At 39.2% G+C, this 19,515-nt stretch overlaps 1 protein-coding gene across 1 annotated transcript in view; it reads left to right on the top strand.

Moving 5' to 3' along the window:
• The first annotated feature begins 1,000 nt into the window (after nucleotides 1–1,000).
• The window catches only part of LOC110067160 (complement C3-like), a 34,440-nt gene continuing 15,925 nt past the window's right edge, over nucleotides 1,001–19,515 (top strand). The window contains exons 1-23 of the mRNA XM_020774455.2: nucleotides 1,001–1,132; nucleotides 2,626–2,786; nucleotides 3,220–3,245; nucleotides 3,555–3,732; nucleotides 4,121–4,173; nucleotides 5,419–5,436; nucleotides 5,899–5,950; nucleotides 6,122–6,201; nucleotides 7,163–7,205; nucleotides 7,289–7,373; nucleotides 8,170–8,269; nucleotides 10,836–11,075; nucleotides 11,572–11,769; nucleotides 12,193–12,312; nucleotides 12,879–12,947; nucleotides 14,030–14,221; nucleotides 14,316–14,504; nucleotides 14,727–14,801; nucleotides 15,483–15,534; nucleotides 15,990–16,046; nucleotides 16,408–16,539; nucleotides 17,173–17,299; nucleotides 19,250–19,478. Of these exons, the coding sequence (XP_020630114.2) occupies nucleotides 1,059–1,132; nucleotides 2,626–2,786; nucleotides 3,220–3,245; nucleotides 3,555–3,732; nucleotides 4,121–4,173; nucleotides 5,419–5,436; nucleotides 5,899–5,950; nucleotides 6,122–6,201; nucleotides 7,163–7,205; nucleotides 7,289–7,373; nucleotides 8,170–8,269; nucleotides 10,836–11,075; nucleotides 11,572–11,769; nucleotides 12,193–12,312; nucleotides 12,879–12,947; nucleotides 14,030–14,221; nucleotides 14,316–14,504; nucleotides 14,727–14,801; nucleotides 15,483–15,534; nucleotides 15,990–16,046; nucleotides 16,408–16,539; nucleotides 17,173–17,299; nucleotides 19,250–19,478 (2,550 nt within the window). The 5' untranslated portion in view covers nucleotides 1,001–1,058. The remainder of the gene's footprint in view (nucleotides 1,133–2,625; nucleotides 2,787–3,219; nucleotides 3,246–3,554; nucleotides 3,733–4,120; nucleotides 4,174–5,418; nucleotides 5,437–5,898; nucleotides 5,951–6,121; nucleotides 6,202–7,162; nucleotides 7,206–7,288; nucleotides 7,374–8,169; nucleotides 8,270–10,835; nucleotides 11,076–11,571; nucleotides 11,770–12,192; nucleotides 12,313–12,878; nucleotides 12,948–14,029; nucleotides 14,222–14,315; nucleotides 14,505–14,726; nucleotides 14,802–15,482; nucleotides 15,535–15,989; nucleotides 16,047–16,407; nucleotides 16,540–17,172; nucleotides 17,300–19,249; nucleotides 19,479–19,515) is intronic.

Below are 19,515 nucleotides of genomic sequence, written 5' to 3'. Positions count from 1 at the left end.
CAGCCGTTTTGGTCATAAATAGGTTATCGATTTTGGCCATTTTGGTCTTGAATAGGGTATGGTTTTTGTACTCTAGTCTTGAATTGGGTATGTTGTTTAGAAGAAGCTACTTTACATCATTATCGATAAAATCATAAGCAAAAGCCCTTCAAAACTTATGTTTAGGGCAACTGTGTCAGCTGCAACTGTCATAAACAGGGTATCGAATTTTTGGTCAGGTCATAAATAGGCTAGGGAAAAACGCAGATTTTGGTCATAAATAGGGTAAAGGTTTTGGGAATCGGGCTGCACACCCCCACCAAATTTTTCTGCGAGTACCCCCCCAGAGACAAGTGATACTTATGAACAGTTCAGAGAAAAACAAAGTGTATACACCACGAGATTCAGCACTATCTATACTCTGTAATTTCATCCATCATCAATACTTGATTTGATTTCCGAGAAAACTAGCCCTGGGAAAAGGACCTTCCAAAGCCAAAGATAATTCCGAGGAGAGAAACGAGGGGCACCAATTTAACGAATTTAACCTTACGATCTACGGTGTGTTTTTTCCCCGGGTTTTTTTTACACACATCTATGGCGAAAACGGCCGCGCAAACTGTAGTGAGAACAATCCTGAAATTAGTCTTGGAACAAGCCCGCCCCATGAGACCATTGAAGATTTGTTACAGGCTGTAATTTGGTTTGCGTCGAATGTTAAGAGAGAATAAGCAATATAGCCTACGGGTGTCAGAAACGCCGGGTTAGAAATTCCTTCAGTTTAACCTCCCACTAATTTCCACATGATGTTTACAGACAACAGGGAATTGTCTCCTCACAGTTCTCCCCCCATCTCCTATTCCCATCTCTCCACATTTTAATAAGATTACTGTCATGACCTTGAACACATTTTCGAAATCTCATGATAGAAAGGAAATGAAATACGATAAAGAAACTTGGCACTTAGCTGTCAGCACCTCAACGAGTTTTTGGGAGACGCGTCTCAGCACATCTGAACACGCCTTTTAAGCACAGCACTGAAGGAAGAGACTTCAGTGTCCCCAAGCTTTGCTGCAAGCATGGCGGAGCTATTTGGTACAGTGTTTCGAGTAAGCTTGCTCCTTCTTGCGACAGGATATATATCCGCCAAACGGTAAGTTACTTTAGAGTTGTTTCAAAAAATCTATCAGCGATATTTCGCAATGTCTTAGGTTACGTCAAAGTAACGCAAAGCTCAAAATGTTGTGTGATAATGACGATAGTCTCAATCGTTAGTCAAAGACGCATAACAAACGATTGCAATCCAAATGGAAAAGCGTTGATTTTCTTAAGTGAGTGAAAGCAAGACCACAAAGCACAAAATACTATATTCAGCAGTCATTTAATTTCTGCGATTCAAGAGCCGCTAAGCTGAACAAATGAAGAAGACTTTATGTAGTCACTCAAAGGCCATGCGAAATCGGACGGCTTCTGAGATCTAAACTGACAGTTCAGCAAACCCATCTATGTAGCGGGTATGAGGAATAATAGCACTCGATCTCCTTATTTATGAGTGATTCATTGCGTATGCTGTTGTGTAAGCAGACAAACGAACACGCAAAGAGGAAAAGGAAGAAATACGGTTTCAGTCAGCTCTTCCTTCGTGATAAAGTTTCTCAATATGCGATTCAAAATTGTCCAACCTAGCAGCATCATGGTCTTATTTGTTTTAATCACTAACTGAGTGAGGAAAACATGCGTGCAAGCGAAACTGCCGCAAACAAACTTGTGATCTGCCTACGTGGATAGACCGGCTTCACTCCCGAAGTTGATCATGAAGCTCCTCTGAAACTGGAAATTTAAAATAAATTTATGGGATTCAAGGGTAATTTGGGGTTGACTTCTTTTCCTCTTACAATCACTATCAGTTTTAAGAAACACTAGCAGTAAAAAAAGGTTATATGAAATATTCATTTATCGAGTTAGGTTTCAATTTTGTACGCCCAAACGCCAGATGCCTTGCCGTGGAGGCTGTTGTGAAACCGGAAGTTACAATTTCGCGTTGAGGGTGGGTTGTTATCTTCCGCTAAAACTCTGCCAATATCTCCAGATGTAATTAGAAGAGGAATTTAAAAATGAAAAATACTTCCCGAGTTTGATTTTTTTTCCCTTGTACATTTCGTCCCACGTGCCCTAGAGGAAAAAAAGCACAGCTTAGTTCAGGTTTCGATAGTGTAGACTTCCCTAGCACTCGAATTCCGTTGGGCGACATTACACATTACATTTTGTAATTTTCGCACGGGCAGTTGCTATGCTCGGTTTTGCACAAATTTATGATCATTTTTGGTATGATGTAACCGGTTGATGCGTACCTTTGGAGATCCTTGCACTAATAAATTAATGCATGCCCACACAATTCAAACCATGTACTAATTTATGCGTGTTTTGGACAGTCTAAAAACGTCTCAGGGTCAACAGATCATGCAGCATTCAAGTAGGGTAGGCTGGGAGGGGCTGAGGGAGAACAAGTGGAAAACAGGGGATGGAATTCCCTTCTCTTTCGGCCCCTCGCCCTTCACTATTAATACTCTGCTCCAAAGGCTGTAGGGAGCAATTCGATTAAGATACATGATTGATTGACTTTTTTTCTCTTTCTTCTTATTGCAGATTTTCCATCATGGCTCCTAATGTATTTCACATTGGAGTCGACGAAAAAGTGTCGATTTCCCTTTTCGATAATGCTCAACCCGTGACAGTGAAGTTGTATCTACAGGACTTCCCACACAGACGAAAAACATTCTCCCAAGTACAAGGAGTTGTAGACAAAGGTGAATTTTCTTTCTTAAAACGCCAACAGGAGCAAGAAACAGCACAAATGCTCAGCGCATCGGATGCGCAAACAATCGTATTTGTAGGACACTCGCTGAATCACAGTTGGCGCTCGTACAATTGCAAGCGTGCCCAAAAGCATAGCAAAAATTTCGTTTACTAGAGCCACGCCTTACAGCGATCTCGTTTATATACAATCTTGTTTATTGGGGAGCAGGGTTGGCCCAGTGGTGAGAACGCTCGCCCCCCACCATTGTGGCCCGGTGTCATATGTGGGTTGAGTTTGTTGTTGGTTTTCGCCTTGCTCCGAGGGTTTTTCTCCGTATACTCCGGTTTTCCTCCCTCCTGAAAACCAATAGGGGGAGAGCGGTGAACCATCTTACAGCCTGCTTACAAGTACTTCTAATCTCATGTTCTTTTTTGCCCTTCTAGGAAGCAATATTTTTCTGACCGTGAAGGTAAGGGTGAATTTCATTTATAAATTAATGAAAAGACTATTGTATGTCATCGAAACGAGTAGAAAACCGTGCAATTTTTGCAGCGACCTTGGGTGTCTTGCCTGCAATTTTCATATTGGCGTTTAATTAATTGAATAGACACATTTAAGAGCATTTTGATCAGCCTTGTATTTCTATTCCAACGTCAAGATACGTCAAGATACTGAAAAGTTAGACAGATCAACAAATGATATTGAAGTGACATTTTGATGGCGTAACTGTAGGACCTTGAAGAGTTTTTGATGTCGGTGCTTGCCATGTTATCTCCAGGTGGAGCCAGAGAACTTACCAGATACGAACTCTGTGGATAAGCAGTACGTTTATCTTGTGGCCAAGTCAGATGACGGTCATTTCCAGTTTCAAAAAGAAGCGAAGATTCTTTTGAGCTACAGAGACGGAATGGTGTTCATACAGACAGACAAACCAGTCTACACTCCCAGGCAGAGCGGTAAGAACTCGACGCCTAACTAAGGTCCTTTAAGACTTTCCCTTGTAGCTAGCTAGCTTGTAGCTAACTTGTTGTGCCAAACTGACAAATTACAGTACCAAGTATATCCATTGATAGGAAGTTAAATTATCCCAATAATGTCACAAAAACTGTTAACGAAGTTGCTTTAAACCCTTTCAATGGCTGTGAAAAGTAAAATCTTGTCAAATTTAGGCCAGGCTTCATACGTAGGAAAGCAAGAAAAGAAAAGCACTGAAGCAAATATAAAGGAGTGCAAACCCTAATTTTTTTAACAGTGAAATGGCAAGTGTTGTATTTATCATTCACATCATTAGCTATCATTGAAGTTCTAACCTCCGCTTACCCGAAATTACCTTTTTTTCTGTAGTGAAATTCCGAGTAATTCCCGTTGAGTTTGACATGAAGCCATCACGAAGAAAGGTAAGGAAAGGAATTCTTCCATTCTGATTTATTCATCAGGTTCATCAAACTCTTTTTGTCTTTTCGCTTCAGTACTTTACTGTGCTGATACATCCGCTATGCGGTGTTTCTACTTCACTTTAATTGCTTCAGTTAGCGTGAAAATGCCAAAACTTGCACTGAGAGAAGTCTCATTTTTATGGCTTTATTTATTCAACTTCGCCTAACTAAACAAACAAAACTGACTTTTTATGAACAAACAAAAATGTGTTCTCGAGCTTGTTTTAAGTCGAGTTATCAAACCTAGACGTACATCTTGCGTTGTTATGAAGGCTTTGGCTGCTGTTGCCATAATTGCTGTTGTTTTCACCGCTGTGTTGTTACTGTTCAGTCTGTTCTCGTTGTTGATGTCGTTCTCGTAATATTGTTCAGTCAAACACGAAGTCGTGGTGGATGTCGCTCATTCTTCGTAAATGTTCGATGCGCATGCCTTGAAATATTTAAGAAAAATGCGCTTTAACTTAGGAGAAGCATGAGGGTATTCGCTCATTATTTAGCGCCTTTTATGTCATTTTAAACGTCACATCTATCGAAAGTTTAATTGTTATCAATTATAGCACACCAACTAAGAAAATACAGGTGCGCAATATTCGTTTTTGATTACTGGTGGGCTATGCGATTTCCAATTTATGTCAATAATGCATGAAAAAGTGAGATAAGTGATAATCCGCAAGATTAACCTCACTACAATTCACTGTGTGCCTAAGAATTTCCCGGGGGGTACTCGCATATAAACAGGGCGGGGTTGCTCGTCGTACCTTTTAGGGATTCAGCGGTTTTGGTACCTCTCAGGGTGTTCAGCCTTAAAAGGCTCACAGCGGGAGCTTTCACGGTACCTTTTAGAGTATTGAGCTGAAAAAAGTCAATGTCACTTAATGTGTTGTTCCTGGTTGTTCTAGAATCGGTACCTCTCAGGGGTGGAAAAAATTTCAAACCCCTCCCGCAAAACAGGATCTTGGTACATCTTGGGGTTTCTCTTAAAAAGTTCTGATGAGTACCCCCGTCTTTTTTGTATGGAAGTCCCTCCCCGGGAAGAATTCACCCGATTGCGTACTGCCAGTTTCCTGCCGTAATAGCGCGGTTCGTAGATTAGCACAGAGTAAAAGTTCCCTGTTGCATTTTGCGTTTGGAGAAGATTAAATCGCCGAAAAGCACTTTTAATACCAGCTATCTTACTTTGTTTATCTCTTTTGTTTCTCTATGCAGATTACTGTGATAGTTATGGTAAGTTTTTGTTTTGTTTTGTTTGCGCTTTCAAGAGGTATTTTTAGTAATAATGAACTGTAAAAACACAGCTAAGCCACCTAAAGGTATTTCAAACCATAAAGTTTGAACAAACTAGAAGAATAACATGACAGGGTACAATCTTGGACTACATTGGACTTAACCATGTAATTAAGAGCAACCGAAGGCATAGCAAAGTAAGGACATCAACTATCAACTTTTACTTGTTTTAATGTACTAGCTTTATTTTATTGGTAAAGTAAAATTATTGGCACACCAGCTGAGTTTACTGCCCCGGCAACTCTCAGCAGTAGGACCATTTTGGCAAATTCTTTCTCCTTTTTTTTCTTTCACTTTAGCTTATTCTAATTTAACTTTATTGTTGACATTTTCGGCTGACCAACTGAGTTTACGGCCCCGGTAATGTATTTTGACAAATTCTTTTTCCTTCTTTTACTCCAGAATCCTCAGGGGATCCGAGTGCAACAATGGAAAGACCAGGACACTAGCACAGGTTTTAAACCTTGACCAACTTAGAATTAGCCGCAACACGGAATTTCTCTAAGAATTTGTTTTCTATTTACAGTCTCAATTCGTAAATTTCAGGAACATTTATTGTAAAATACCATCATAAACTTTTGAAAATACGTGTTCCGACTTATTATACTGTTATTTGTTCACCAAGGAATCATATCGAAGAGGCTTGACTTGGGCGATTTTATTCTCCATGGCAACTGGACTATTACGGCCGTTTACGGTCACCAGGTATTTCATTTCCCGTGTTTTATTCTTTTTATCATGGGGCTGAATGACATAAACATTTCCAGAAATGAGACACGGTTCAAAATTAGGATATATATAGTTTCATTGGACGAGGCTGATCTAGTTTGCATTTTGAATCTGCTTAATGTTTAAGAACAGATGAAATGATGATTATGAATTGATGGCGACACCCCCTGCTCTTCTCTCCCCAGTCCATCTCATTGTATGAGATGAGGGCGTACGGGCGACAACTTAGTGTTCAAATACGTACATGTTTTGTTCCCCATACCATTACTGGTGCACCCGTCTGAAGTTAAATCTGTATTGTGGTGGAAATTGCTGGGAATTGCTCCACATTTTGTTTCTAAGTAGCCAGACACCTTACTTTCTCCATTTGGCAAATGAAGCATTTTCAAACTGAATGGTACAAAATATAAGAAATTCGGGAAATTAGGAATTTAGAAGCAGTACCTATTACTTCTTCCTTTTCTAGTTTATCCTGAGAGATCGTATTTCCATAATAATAATAATAAAAATAATAATAATAATAATAATAATAACTTTATTATCGTGTCATTGTTTCTAGTTTTTACAAATAAAAACTAATTGGGGACACCTATCTACATTACTCCATAAATAAATAAATAAATAAAATAAGTTTACAATCTAGTATATGTACAATAAAAAAAAGAAAACCTACATAAATGCAGTTTGCAAATCGACAAAAACTAATTGCTACATAAATAGCAATCCTTACATTTATATTGCGATACAACGTCTGACAGGTCGAGCGCCCTGATTTGATTTTTAAAAGCATTTAAGGAGTCAGCCAATTGTATAGAGTTATGCAGCTTCGACCAAATGAAAGGTCCCATATATCTTGAACTATGTCTCCCGTATGTAACAGTATTACATCTTGGTAAGGAAAAATTAACACAATTCCCTCTTTCAATAATTTTTACAGAATATCCACAATACATCTGTGCAGTTCGAGGTGAAGGAATATGGTAAGATTTGTTTTCCTATTGATTAAGTCGTAGTTCTCTTCGCGTTTTGTATAATTCTGACTTTCATTGTCATGAACTTTCAGTTCTTCCCAAGTTCTCGGTAAAGCTCTCGGTGCCCCCCTACATACTGAGAACAGATAATGAAATCAAGATCGACGTAACGACCAGGTATGATTGATGATATCCGAGTTCTTTTTTGAGCTATTAAAACCCCGGGGGGGGTCTCCCATGTGAAAAGGTCGGGGGTGCTCGTCGTCTCGCTTAGGGGTATAAATCAAGGATTCTGGTCTCACTTAGGGTGTTGTCGACAAAGCGCCACTTTTTTTTAGCTGTCAAAGTACAGAAAAGTTATTAATAAAGGAAACTCTCTTATTTCCTTTTTTTTGCCTCGATTTCCGCCGGTCTCTCGAGTCCGGTCTAATAGCGAGGGCTCCTTTGCTGAACAGCGGCTGGTTATCGAACCTTTTTCGTTTTAAGTGGTATCTTTTAGCGGTGGAATAAAGTTTGAACCACATCCAGATTGGTCTGTCCTTTAGGGGTTTAATTCAAATTTTCCGACAAGCATCTCTGACTTTTTCATATGGTAGTCCCTCCGGGATTAAACCACCGTGAATGTTGTCACGGTAAGCCAGTTATTTTCAGAAATGAAGTCATATATCAAAGACAAAAGACCATGTTTGACCACATTTCCAAACACCGAGAAGACAGTTGAAAACACTATGCGCTGCGGAGTATTTTTGACGAACTTTAATTTGAGGTGTTTGGAAACTGATAAACTATGGCCTTGAGTGTCTGATATGGTATCTTCTCAATCGAAACTAAAACTAAACAGAAAACATAGAAACAAACCGTAAAAATCACGCTTATTAAGATCAGATATTCAAACTTTGTGAATTATTAATAAGTGTGACAATTTTAATACGTGTAACCTGTTGGTGTGACATTTCGTCCAATTATTTTCAAGGTACACATATGGAAAACCTGTTATTGGCGACGTAGCTGTCTCTATGAGTATTGCGGCAGTTGACGGCCAGATCATTCTTTTCTCAAGACATCGCCCTATGGTAAGTTATTTCCTCAGTTATTTCCCCGCAAAGAAGTGGATAACACCGCCCATATCCCGTGGTCAACACTGTTGGTTTTTTTCGACGCCTTTCCATTGGGTGGTAAAATTATTTGCATATCGGCCTTTGCACAACCGGGAACAGATTAGTACACGAGCGCGAAATGCCGGATCCAGGGCGGAAAAAGGTCGGGCGGTGAAACGGGCAGTCCGCTCTTAGTCCAATGTGTGATGCGGAAAAGGATTGGCACGAGCGCTCCTTCCACGCTTCCGGTGAGATTAACGGCTGCCAAAAATTTCCTCTCAACGAACCTGAAATCAAGTTTTCTTTATTTATTTTTGAGCCACCAGTGGCGTATTTTCAAAAGGCTTTTTTGTGCTTTTGGCCCACTGCTCAATACTATTTTGTCTGTTGGAAGATCACTTAACTATTTTCGTCGTAGGCTGCCCAAATTTGAGTGAAGTAAGACAGTGTCGAACGCAGACATGTCCCGCTTATCACGACCAAGTCGTGATCCGCTTCTTCTTTTACGAGTACTCCACATTACTCTACTCTAAATTTTACATATGTTGAAGATCGATAGCTTTTCCATAACATAGTAAAAAACTAGCTGGATATATTTGGATATAGCGGCGTTTCAGAACTTCAAAGTTCCTTTCCCCTTGCCACACGCTTGCAAGGATTTCGCCATAGAGTCTACCGCGACCGAAAAGTAATAAAATTTTGCTTGTTTGAGTTTCGTCTCAATTGCAAGCAACACGTGATGCCTCATCAAGGCATAAGAACTTTCGTCTGTAAATACTGCTCTGTTTTAATTTGTTTGTGTAAAAATCCAATTAATCGCTGGTTGTCGATGAAAACGCTGGATCGCCCGCCGATCCGTGTTTTGTAGCTAACTGGCATGACAAATTGAACTTCAATTACGCTCTTTCGTGTAAAAACGTACATCGAACTCAAACAATATCTCTAGCTTTAAATATGTTTAAGACTGATGTATGTTTGAGAAAACATTAAAAGCTTAGCTGAAAATATGGGGAGAAAACAGAAACAATCAGCACAGTTACAGTAGCGCTTTCATCAATCAACCTCGAATAACCACAGGTCACCCAAGCGTAATATAAGAGTTTGTATGGATAACTGTGGCTAACAACAACAACAACAACCATTTATTTGTACTCACAAATATAAGAGTTTGTATGGAGATCAGGAGTTGACATTAAACTTGTTCAATGTATGGGTAATTTACCGAATAAAGACTCTTGAACATTCAATGGTGTCATTTTTTCTCATCCTGGAGAGTTTAAACGAGTTTTGAGTGAATTTTGAAAATTTTGTCCCACTGTGTCATAATAAGAGACAAGTCTTATCATAACACCGTAGGACAAATTTTTTCACAATTCGCTCAAAACTCGTTTAAACTCTCCAGGATGAGAAAAAATGACACAATTGAATGTTCAAGAGTCTTTATTCGGTAAATTACCCATGCATAGAACGAATTTAATGTTAACTCCTGATCTCCAAACAAACTCCTATATTTTAGCCACAGTTCTCCATACAAACTCTTATATTACGCTTGGGTGACCTGTGGAATAACGATTCAATTTCGATTTTGTTGTTTGAGTTCTCAAAACTCCTTGTCTATTTCATTTTCGCAGTATAAAATTTCGCTATGTTGAAGAAACACACATGATGTTAGTAACCTTATAGCGTTGGCGATAATTGTTGCATCATCTCAGCACAAAAGATGACGAAAATGATCTTTGTCAAGATTTTATATTGACAATTGAAAACAGCGACTCGGACTTGAAAGTGCACGCGCTGCACTATGCAAATTAGCTCCTTGAACGCGTCAGATTTATTTTCATTTTAAAAGCTTCTGCAAACTCGCCAAACGGGCAGAAACAATAAGAAACTATCGAAACAGATTTTGGTTATGATTGAACATTGTTCTGAGAAATAACTCGATACCAGAGTAGAGAGTTTTCTTCCATGAACTCTATTCTTAAGCCACGAACTTACGCGTACAACTAGCGCGAGCAGATCTTACTCATTCACAGCGCGAAATTTGAAGTCCTGTTTTCAACCCTGAAAAACTCATTTTTTCCCATTGCCTCAGAACAAAATATGCACCAAAAGAAGTTGCTAATTCATATAGAAGGGAGTCTCGTGGAATTTCTATAGAAATCTAAGTTCGAGTGCAAGTAAGCGGAATCTGCTCGTCTTAGTAGACCCCAGTCTACTGCATCACAATTTTTGCTCGGACCCGCTCGTTTCACCACCCTAGATATAAGCGTCCCGGCCGGATCGCTACGCTCTCCGCCGCTCGCGCGTGTGACTCAAACGTGAGCCTGCTCGCAGGCTAGATTCTGCGTAATTCGACTCATGTGAACCCCGACGGATAATGTTTTGTATTGCCGTTTGGACTTAAACACTCTCCTAATACTTGCAGCTGGATTTATCAGTTTGAAAACGTTTGTCTTAATAAGCGTATTGACTTTTGTCCCGTCAATTCCTGACCGTGGAAATGTCACCACCACATTGCCCGTCGTTGTTTTCTTTTATTTAGCTTAACTCAAGTGGAGTCACCACCATACCAGTGAAAGTTCAGGTCATCCGGGACCTTCCAGGAGACTTATGGTTTCCAGAAAAGAGCAGACTTCAGGTCCGGGCGGAAGTTATAGAACGGGCGACTGGCAACTCCGCAACTGTTGTGGATACATCGTGCCAGTTTACATCAAGTCCGTATCTCATACAGTTCAAAGACACACCAAAGTACTTTAAACCAGGCCTGCGTTTTGTAGTGAAGGTATGGACGGGTTGTATCGTGTTTTTATTTTCTTTTTTTCAATTCGAGATTAATGCCTGAATTTAAGAAATAAAACAATGAATACATTGATTTATTAATTGACGGGTAAATATTAGTACAGCGTAACTAGATAAATAATTACAAAACTTCTAATAATTTAAACGGTCAGAGTTTTTAGCACTACAGCGTTAAAGTCGTTCTAAATAACCCCCTCACTCTGTGGACACTAAGTTAAAAAAGAACAACAGATACATCAATTAGAAACGAAACAGGAATCCCCGATGGTGGGGTGGGCCGGTCTGACCAGTTGACTGTTTACTTAGCGCGGTGCGGAATGAACTCGGGACAACCAAGCACAAATCCACTTGAGGCAGAGTAGACGATTTGCACCAGGGATCTCCCAGCAGGGGAGGGGGGTTGATTGAAAAGGACTTTTGTCGGATTGTATTCTTGGATAATGTTTGCTAACGTCCATATAACTTCAATCGCCTCCTAGGTCAAGGTCACCCACCCCAACAAAAAACCAGCGAGGAATGTTCCGATTGTGATTTCTGCCCAAGGCAAAGTAGGAGGTAATTTTATAGATGTGAGAAGAGAGGACAGAGATCCCAATGTGTTGGACCTGACAGATAAAAACGGAGAAGCTGAGTTTGTTGTAGATGCTTGTACAAAGTGTGACCCCATCAAAATAACGGTATGAATGAATATCATTGTACCTAACAATACAGGTTCTTTTCATCTTCTATAAGAAATTTTCATTGTCTAATTCTTTTTTGTTGTTGTTGTTGCTGTTGATTTTGTTTTCCATGAGCTCTTAGATATTCTCGTGTGATATATGCCCTTTTTTCACTATATTAACAAAATGTTTCCAAAATTACTTCTTAACATGTGTATGTTGCAGGTCAATTTGGTCTTTAGGTCGGAATGATTTTAAACTAGATTAATTTGTCTCAACCTAGATTAAATTTTTTAACCCAATTGTTGATGTTGTTTTCACTTTTGGGGTGTTCTTAAAACGAATAACATGCACCCCACCTACCTCCCCTCAGTTCCTAACCCCACCCTACCCTGCCCTGCCAAAATGTCATTGTTTCTCGATGTTTGCTTTTAATAACAGGTAAAAACTGACAATAAAAAACTGGAAGAATCACAAAATGCTGAAGCCGTTTACCTGGTGAGGAAATTCGATTCGGGAAATGCCCCATTGATTATGGTTCGCCAACTTTCACCAGGAAAGGTGAGTAAATCAATCTTTATTTCAACGCGAAATGATGTCATATTTACATAGTCTTTCTAAGAGTCGTGTTAAAATGTCAATTAGCTGGTTATCGTTCTTTTCAGGCTTTTAGTGTATAATTATAGTTTGTTGTATAGACTATTTTACCCCTTCCCTCCTAGAATCAAGCTTCAATATCATTAAAGTGATTGCCGTATCAAAGGCCTCGTTCACACTAGCCACAAAACGAAATAACGACATAAACATAACGACATAAATAAGGAAGTTACGTCGATATATTTGCAGTGTGAACATTCTAAACATAAACATAACGACATACAAAAACGACATAAGGACAAAACTAAACCTTTTCCTTGTCTTTATGCCGACGTTTACATCATGTCGTTATGTCGTTATGTCGCTGGTGTGAACCAGGCCTTAGTCTATTGGTGAAACTTTATAGTCTAACACATCCTGCTCCGCCTAAGAGTGTGGCCTGCTTGTAATTAATAGCACGGACTTGTCTCATAATCATTGGTATAAGACATCTACTGTAAATTACGTAACGTCGGAGCTTTTCTTCACAGGTTGGTCGCAAAATTCAGTGTGAAAGTTATCGAAGCCTCAATGATGTGTCGGCCAAACTTTCATTTGCGGTAAGCGTTATTGCCTTTTTTTTTTCAAACTTTCTCATCGAGTATTCCTTTCATGTTTATTACCCACCAAAATAGATGAAATGGATAGGGTGCAATTGGCCAAAATTTCACCCGCCACCTATTTGCAGATAAATGATCGACCCTGAGAATTGGTCATAATGTTGACTGTCGAGAAACGATATCTTTTTCAACTGAAAACTTAGAATTGAGATCTGCAAAATTTTACTGATAGCTGAGAAATAGTATGAAAGTTTAAGTAATAGCTGATAAAACGGCGAAAATTTAAAAGTCCATTTCCGAGTTGCCCTAAGCCTCTCTATCAAATCGGGGACTGGTGCACAATCATTCATATGAAAATGAGTTTAATTTGCATGTGAATGAAACTTTCAGAGTTTTCGAATCTTGAGAAAGTGTCAGAACAAATTTAACTGCCTTATTTTTGAAATGTTTTTTTGTCAAAGAATTGAAACCAACGCTAAACAAACAGTGCGATTCAGTTCGCGCCAAATTATTTGTTTAGAGCAATTCTTGCTAAGATTATTTTATTTTTCCATTGTACATTTTTAACACTTTTTCACATATTTTATAACATTTTAGCGTTCGCCACAGTTTTATGTATTATAACTTGTTTTTTAACATATTTATGCTAATTTAGAAATTTTACTCACCTGAAAATGACCTCGGAGAGGTCGAAACGTCGTGACTTTTTAGCGCTAGTTTTTATTTCAAAATCGATTTCTAAGAAACTACTTATTAAGAATGAAATGTCATTTTCATATGAAAGGATGGGCACCAAGACTCGCTTTAAGAAAGAGGCTAAAGGTAATTCGGAAATGGCCCGTTGCTATCGAGATTCCAGTTCCTCCACCCAGACCTATGCAGGTTTGAGGACCCCTAGCTATTTAGCACCTTGTAAGAAACGTGCACTCAATCGTTTTGGTTTCCTGTAGTACATTCTGTAACTAAACAGGAAGCCAAGTAACCCGTTTTTCAGTTGCACCCCTTTCACCCCAGAGAAAAAAATCTCTCTCCTACACAGATAGGACAATATTCAATATAGACAATATTGTCGTGTCTTTCAGGTTGTTTCGCGTGGACGTATTCTCTCTCATGATACGACTGATGACTTTGATGGTATGTTTAAAAGCTGGTCAATCCGTGTAACTCCAGAAATGTCTCCATCGGCGCGTTTGATTGCCTATTACATTGACACGAATGAACGAGTTGTTGCTGACAGCGTTTTGCTCAAAATTGAGGACAAGCTTCCAACTGAGGTAACGGCAAACAACGCACATTTGAAAATTAGATAACGGGAACAGTAACAAGAATAAAACTCACATTGTTCACCGGCAATCTTTTTCACCACAGGTTGAGTTTCCTGATGCAATCTCACAACAAGCGGACGGAACGTTAGTTCAGCTTAACGAACAAGAAAAAATCCCTGGAGAACACTACGTCTTTCAGATTAAGGCTCCTCAAGGAACGCGTCTGGGACTGCTTAGTGTGGACCAAAGTGTTTACCTGTTGAGAAATAAGAACAGACTAACCAAAGAGCGGGTACGTGAGTATTGTCACCTTAAAACCCCTAGTCTCCAGTTCCTCAAAGGAGTTTAATAGCTATCCACCGGAAAAATCACCGCAACTTTTTTCAAAAATTTCTATCACGCTATCTGAAAATTTTATGCTAAGTTAAAACGTAAAATGTTCGAGCGCTCATAAATTAACAGTCCCTCAGCGCGTGTTCAGGTAACTGATCTGTCCCATTCGTGTTTCCTTCAGATTTTTAAAAGTGCTGAGGAACTCGACCTTGGTTGCGGTGTAGGTGGAGGAAAAGACAACAAAGATATCTTTAAGGTAAGTAAAATATGCAGAAGACCAAAGTCCTTGAAGGAGAACAAGACCAGTTGAACAAGAATTCTTCCTAAACCTCATCTTCAAATGTTATTGTTTATAGTGGTCAATGCGCTTAGCTACACCTAGCTAGTTCACAAGCGTGCCACTTAAACTGAAAGAAACAAATACATCAACCAAACATAATATGCTTAAAAGTCTCAACTGGAGTGAGGCAGACCAGTTGGATATCTACAAGCATGACCTCTGAGTTGATCTAGGGTCTACCGAGAAATAACTCCAGCTAAGTGGTCAGAGCGGGACTTGAACCCGCGGCCTCCGGATTTCAAGTCCGGCGCTCCAATTATAACCATTCGGCCAGGCTGCCTCCTTTTCAGCCTCCACGCAGCTTCCATTTCTGTGAGAGTTCAGGAGAATCAACAAGAGCGCACGATAGCTGACCGTCAACTTCCGGGATTTATTAAGTACAAAATAGGGTAATGGTGGAAAATTTCAAGGAGCACAGTATTTTAAGAGTTAATAACCTAAAGAGGGATCCCACTTGTTTAAGTGAGTTTAAGTGCATGCTGCGTTAAAAATAAGTCGGTACTTTTTTGAAAAAGAGGCGGGAATTCGGATTTTTTATGTTAACATTATTTAGGAACTCAAGAGCTATGCTAAGTGCTCGAGTTTTTCTTTTTTAAGAACGCTGGTGTTATTCTGATGACTAACAACTTTGTCAGTGATGGAAGAGAAGGTGAGTTTGCAGAAAACAAGGTATAGGGAATGTCATAGAATATTTCTAACCGATACTAGACGCGGATATCTCATTCAAGGGAGTCGAGTAGATAGATTGTAGGAGAACAAGGATGGGACACATGTGCATGCACGTAACTGAGTCCTGGTAACTTCAAGGCAATTTGACAGATGTCGTCAAAACGCCCCTGTGAATCGTCATTCTAATTAATTGGACCAATTTTGATAGAGAGAAGAAGCTCCGGAAACAAATCGTATGACTGTGCACAGAAACAAAATTTCTCACGATCTACATGAGTGCAATACATGTAACAAATTGCATCATTACATGTACGTATCAAAATAATTAAAAAAAAGTACAGACTCCCCTAGATAACCATAATGGTTAGAACACAGGGTAGCCATACTGAAGAAAACATTGCTTGACCTTGTGAAATTTTATTATTTTGTTTTAAGACTATGGCTGTGATGAAAATAGCGCTCGTAAGAAGAGAAGTACAGAAGATGATTCAGGTAAAAATAGAAACCCTTTAGTTACAATGCGACACTGGTGACAATGGAAATCGATCGTTTTTGCTACTTATCTTTTCAAATCGCAAGTTGCTGTATAACCGTGAAATTCTATTTTTGATAATTGTTTAACTCGCGATTCACGTGCATTTATTAGAAGAGTTAATTTCCTTACGAGTATAAACAGGGCTCAAAATTGGCATGCATGCTTGGTGCGCGTTCGTGCACGTGGCTCGTCGCTACGGTTATGGGCTCGAATGCCCTTGAAGCGCTGATTTTCTTAGGCTTTCCGAGTTTGACAAAGAGACAGTTGTTTTATTGGTGCGCAGGTTAAATTATTATGTTGATGATTTCGATTCACCAGTTTACAAGACATGCTGTGAAATGGGTGAAGAGAATACCACCAGGTCCTGCGTTGACCGTGTTTACAACATGGAGTTGAAAGAATGCAAACTGGCCATCTGGAAATGCTGCAAGAGAAAATTTGGCGCTAAAGGTAAGAAAGTGTCCGATTGACTTGAAGGAGATGTTGCCATATCTTAAGTTCTTTTTTCTAATGTACAAAATTGCCCTTAAATTCAGTCGAAAAACCAAATAAGTATTGAGATTAAGACATTCAAATGACAAACTTACAAGGTTGGTTTGAGTTATATCACTACAGCGATGCTACAGGAATAAGATTTTGTAGTGGATATTTTTGGGGGATATCGCCATTTGGGCCCTGAAATCGCCCGTTTTTGTATGGAATACTCTGGTAGATAATCTTTTTTATTTCTAACTCTCGTTACGTTCCATATGGTTGTTTGGATAAATTAGATATACATCAAAACCAGCTAAGTGTTTTCGTCTCTTACATTCGTATTATCTCCGGATTTGGGGCGGCGTATTAAACGATTTCTTTGTATGAAGACATGATTGATCATCGCAGTTGTAGACACAACGTTAGCAGTTGTGAAATTAAATTTAATTAAATACACACTGCCTAAGTTATGTGTATATATAACTACATACTGCGTAAGTTATGTGTATAACTGCGATCTGATCAATCACGCCTTCAAATACGGGTATATGATCTTTTCATATATTCACGTGATTTTCTGTGTGTATTTATATTTCTTTACAATTTTAGACGCAGCCCTGCTGGGAAGAAGTGTGGATTTCGGAGATTTTGGCCCGAGTGATGAAGAAATTCTTGATCAAACTCAAGTTAGATCGTTTTTCCCGGAAACATGGATCTACGACGAAAAAGTTGTGGGGTAAGATGAGTAGTGCATTAAATTACATTCATCGTCTTGGACCGTCCTTGCAATATTCGCAGTTTTACAGATTCTAATGACTAATGAACCATTTCGGCGACACAGCGGCCATTTTGAATTCTATTGTTTCAAATAGCTATTATGGGATGCTTAGGGGCAAGTACATACTAATTTACCCCTGAGCATCCCATAATAGCTATTTGAAACAATAGAATTCAAAATGGCCGCTGTATCACCGAAAAGGTCCATTCTTCCTGAAACGCGCCTGCAGGGAATCATGGTAGTTGTATTCATCAAAGCAAATGTGTAATACAACTACCATGATTCCCTGCAGGCGCATGTCATAGAGTGGATTGGCCATTCTGGTAGGTAGAGAGAGAACTCTTAAAAAAAAGCGTCCTACATTTGAGGGACCTTTTTTCGGGTGTGTTATCTGCATTTTACGGTATAATAGTAGTTTGTGTAATAATAATAATAATAATAATAATAATAATAATAATAATAACTAGTAGTAATCAGAGATTATGAGAGTGCGTTCGACGCTCTCACTTTAATATATATATACCGTAAATAAATGATTTCACTAGCTGACTTTCAACCTTTGTCTATTGCTAAAATAAAATTTTTTCAGCAGCAACCGAGGTTTTACAGTCAGATACATGTACAGTGTCAAAGTCCATGCTAGTGAAGAGGTCACGATTTGTTGATACGTTGCGTGACGCCGTCAGTTTCTATAGACTCTCAAGTTTCATAGGATATTTAAATCACGTACATTATTCTAAGCTAGCATTTGCAATCGCGTGCTCGTTTCGCGTGGTCGTTTATCGTAAACAAACTCCGTGCGACTAATTCGAGTATTTCCCCTGATGAATAAAGTAGTCTTATAGATCTTGCCTTTAGAGTACTTTTACACCGATTCCAAACAATAAAATTTCGACCGGATAAAGACTGAACTATCTGTCGCGACTGGAACTAATCAACAAATGCAATCAAAATGTAGCTGTTCCACGGTTATCATCCCAAAGCCAGGTCGTGTTAATAAACAAGGACAACTCCCTCAGATTTCGATAAATGCTACTGTCGAAGCGTTAAAAATTCACCAAAATCTAACGCCGAGAGCACATAATAGCGAAGCGTACGGCGACTGAATGGAAAGAAATAAAAGAAAGATCAATAGGAAAGACGAGCTCACATGGCCTGCTCACAAACTCACATGTTCGCCGCACGTCTTATCACAAGTCTAAAAACGGTACCAGTTTACTGGCCGTGACATGCCCCTGCAAAAATCAAGCCTGGTGGCCATTTTGGTGCCCTTACAGGAATGTGGTTTTTTCGGCCTATAACCGTGCACAGAGAAACCAACTCTGGAAAGCCACATGTCAAAATTAGGTTTGCGTTCCACTTCGTCGAACGCAATAATGATGATGATAATAATAATAATAATAATAATAATAATAATAAATGGAACCCCGTATTACGGCCATCCCGTTGATACAGTCACTTCGTTATTACGACCACTTTATTCTGGCCGGAACAAAAGCTCAATCAGTCATTTTCTTATTAGAGAACTCCTCTAATACTTATAGCTATAAAAAATTGCGAAAAAACGTTTCTTAAAAACATTTAAGAAAAATTTTAAAGGTTAAAAAATACACGACGTTTCCACGTTCTCGGACGTCATTATCAAGTAAAAAAACAAAACAGTACGGATATTCTATAAATACAAGAAAAACAATAGTTCAGTAAAAAGAAAGGTTTCAATGAGCCCTGATTTTTGTGGCCCACTGGTGATCGGATTAACGGGGTTCCACTGTGTTAATATTACATTTCTGTAGCGCACACCAACATTAGGAAAATATTAGGGAAAATTGAAAGACAAAGTGCAATGTAGTTCATATGAGTCGAAGAGCTAGGGATTCAAAAATTCCAACTTCTATCAATTTTCTCCAGACCGGGCGGGCTTGTCCAGATGGACGTTACAATACCCGACACCATAACCACATGGGTCATGCAGGCCGTGGCCATCAACAACAAAACAGGACTGGGTCTAGCCACACCGCTCAGGATTGTGGGAAAGCGCGACTACTTCATTTCGCTGAAGATTCCATATTCAGTCAAAAGGGGGGAACAGTTTTCTCTGCTGGTGACAGTCTTCAACTATCACGATGAGGAAATGCGGGTGAGTTTAAAAATAATAAGTCTTTTCTATTGAATCG

Source organism: Orbicella faveolata, unplaced genomic scaffold (assembly GCF_042242905.1).
Source record: "Orbicella faveolata isolate gen_17 unplaced genomic scaffold, um_ofav_v1 contig_36, whole genome shotgun sequence".
Classification (NCBI taxonomy): Eukaryota; Metazoa; Cnidaria; class Anthozoa; order Scleractinia; family Merulinidae; genus Orbicella; species Orbicella faveolata.
This window is presented reverse-complemented; position numbering and strand designations above follow the sequence as displayed.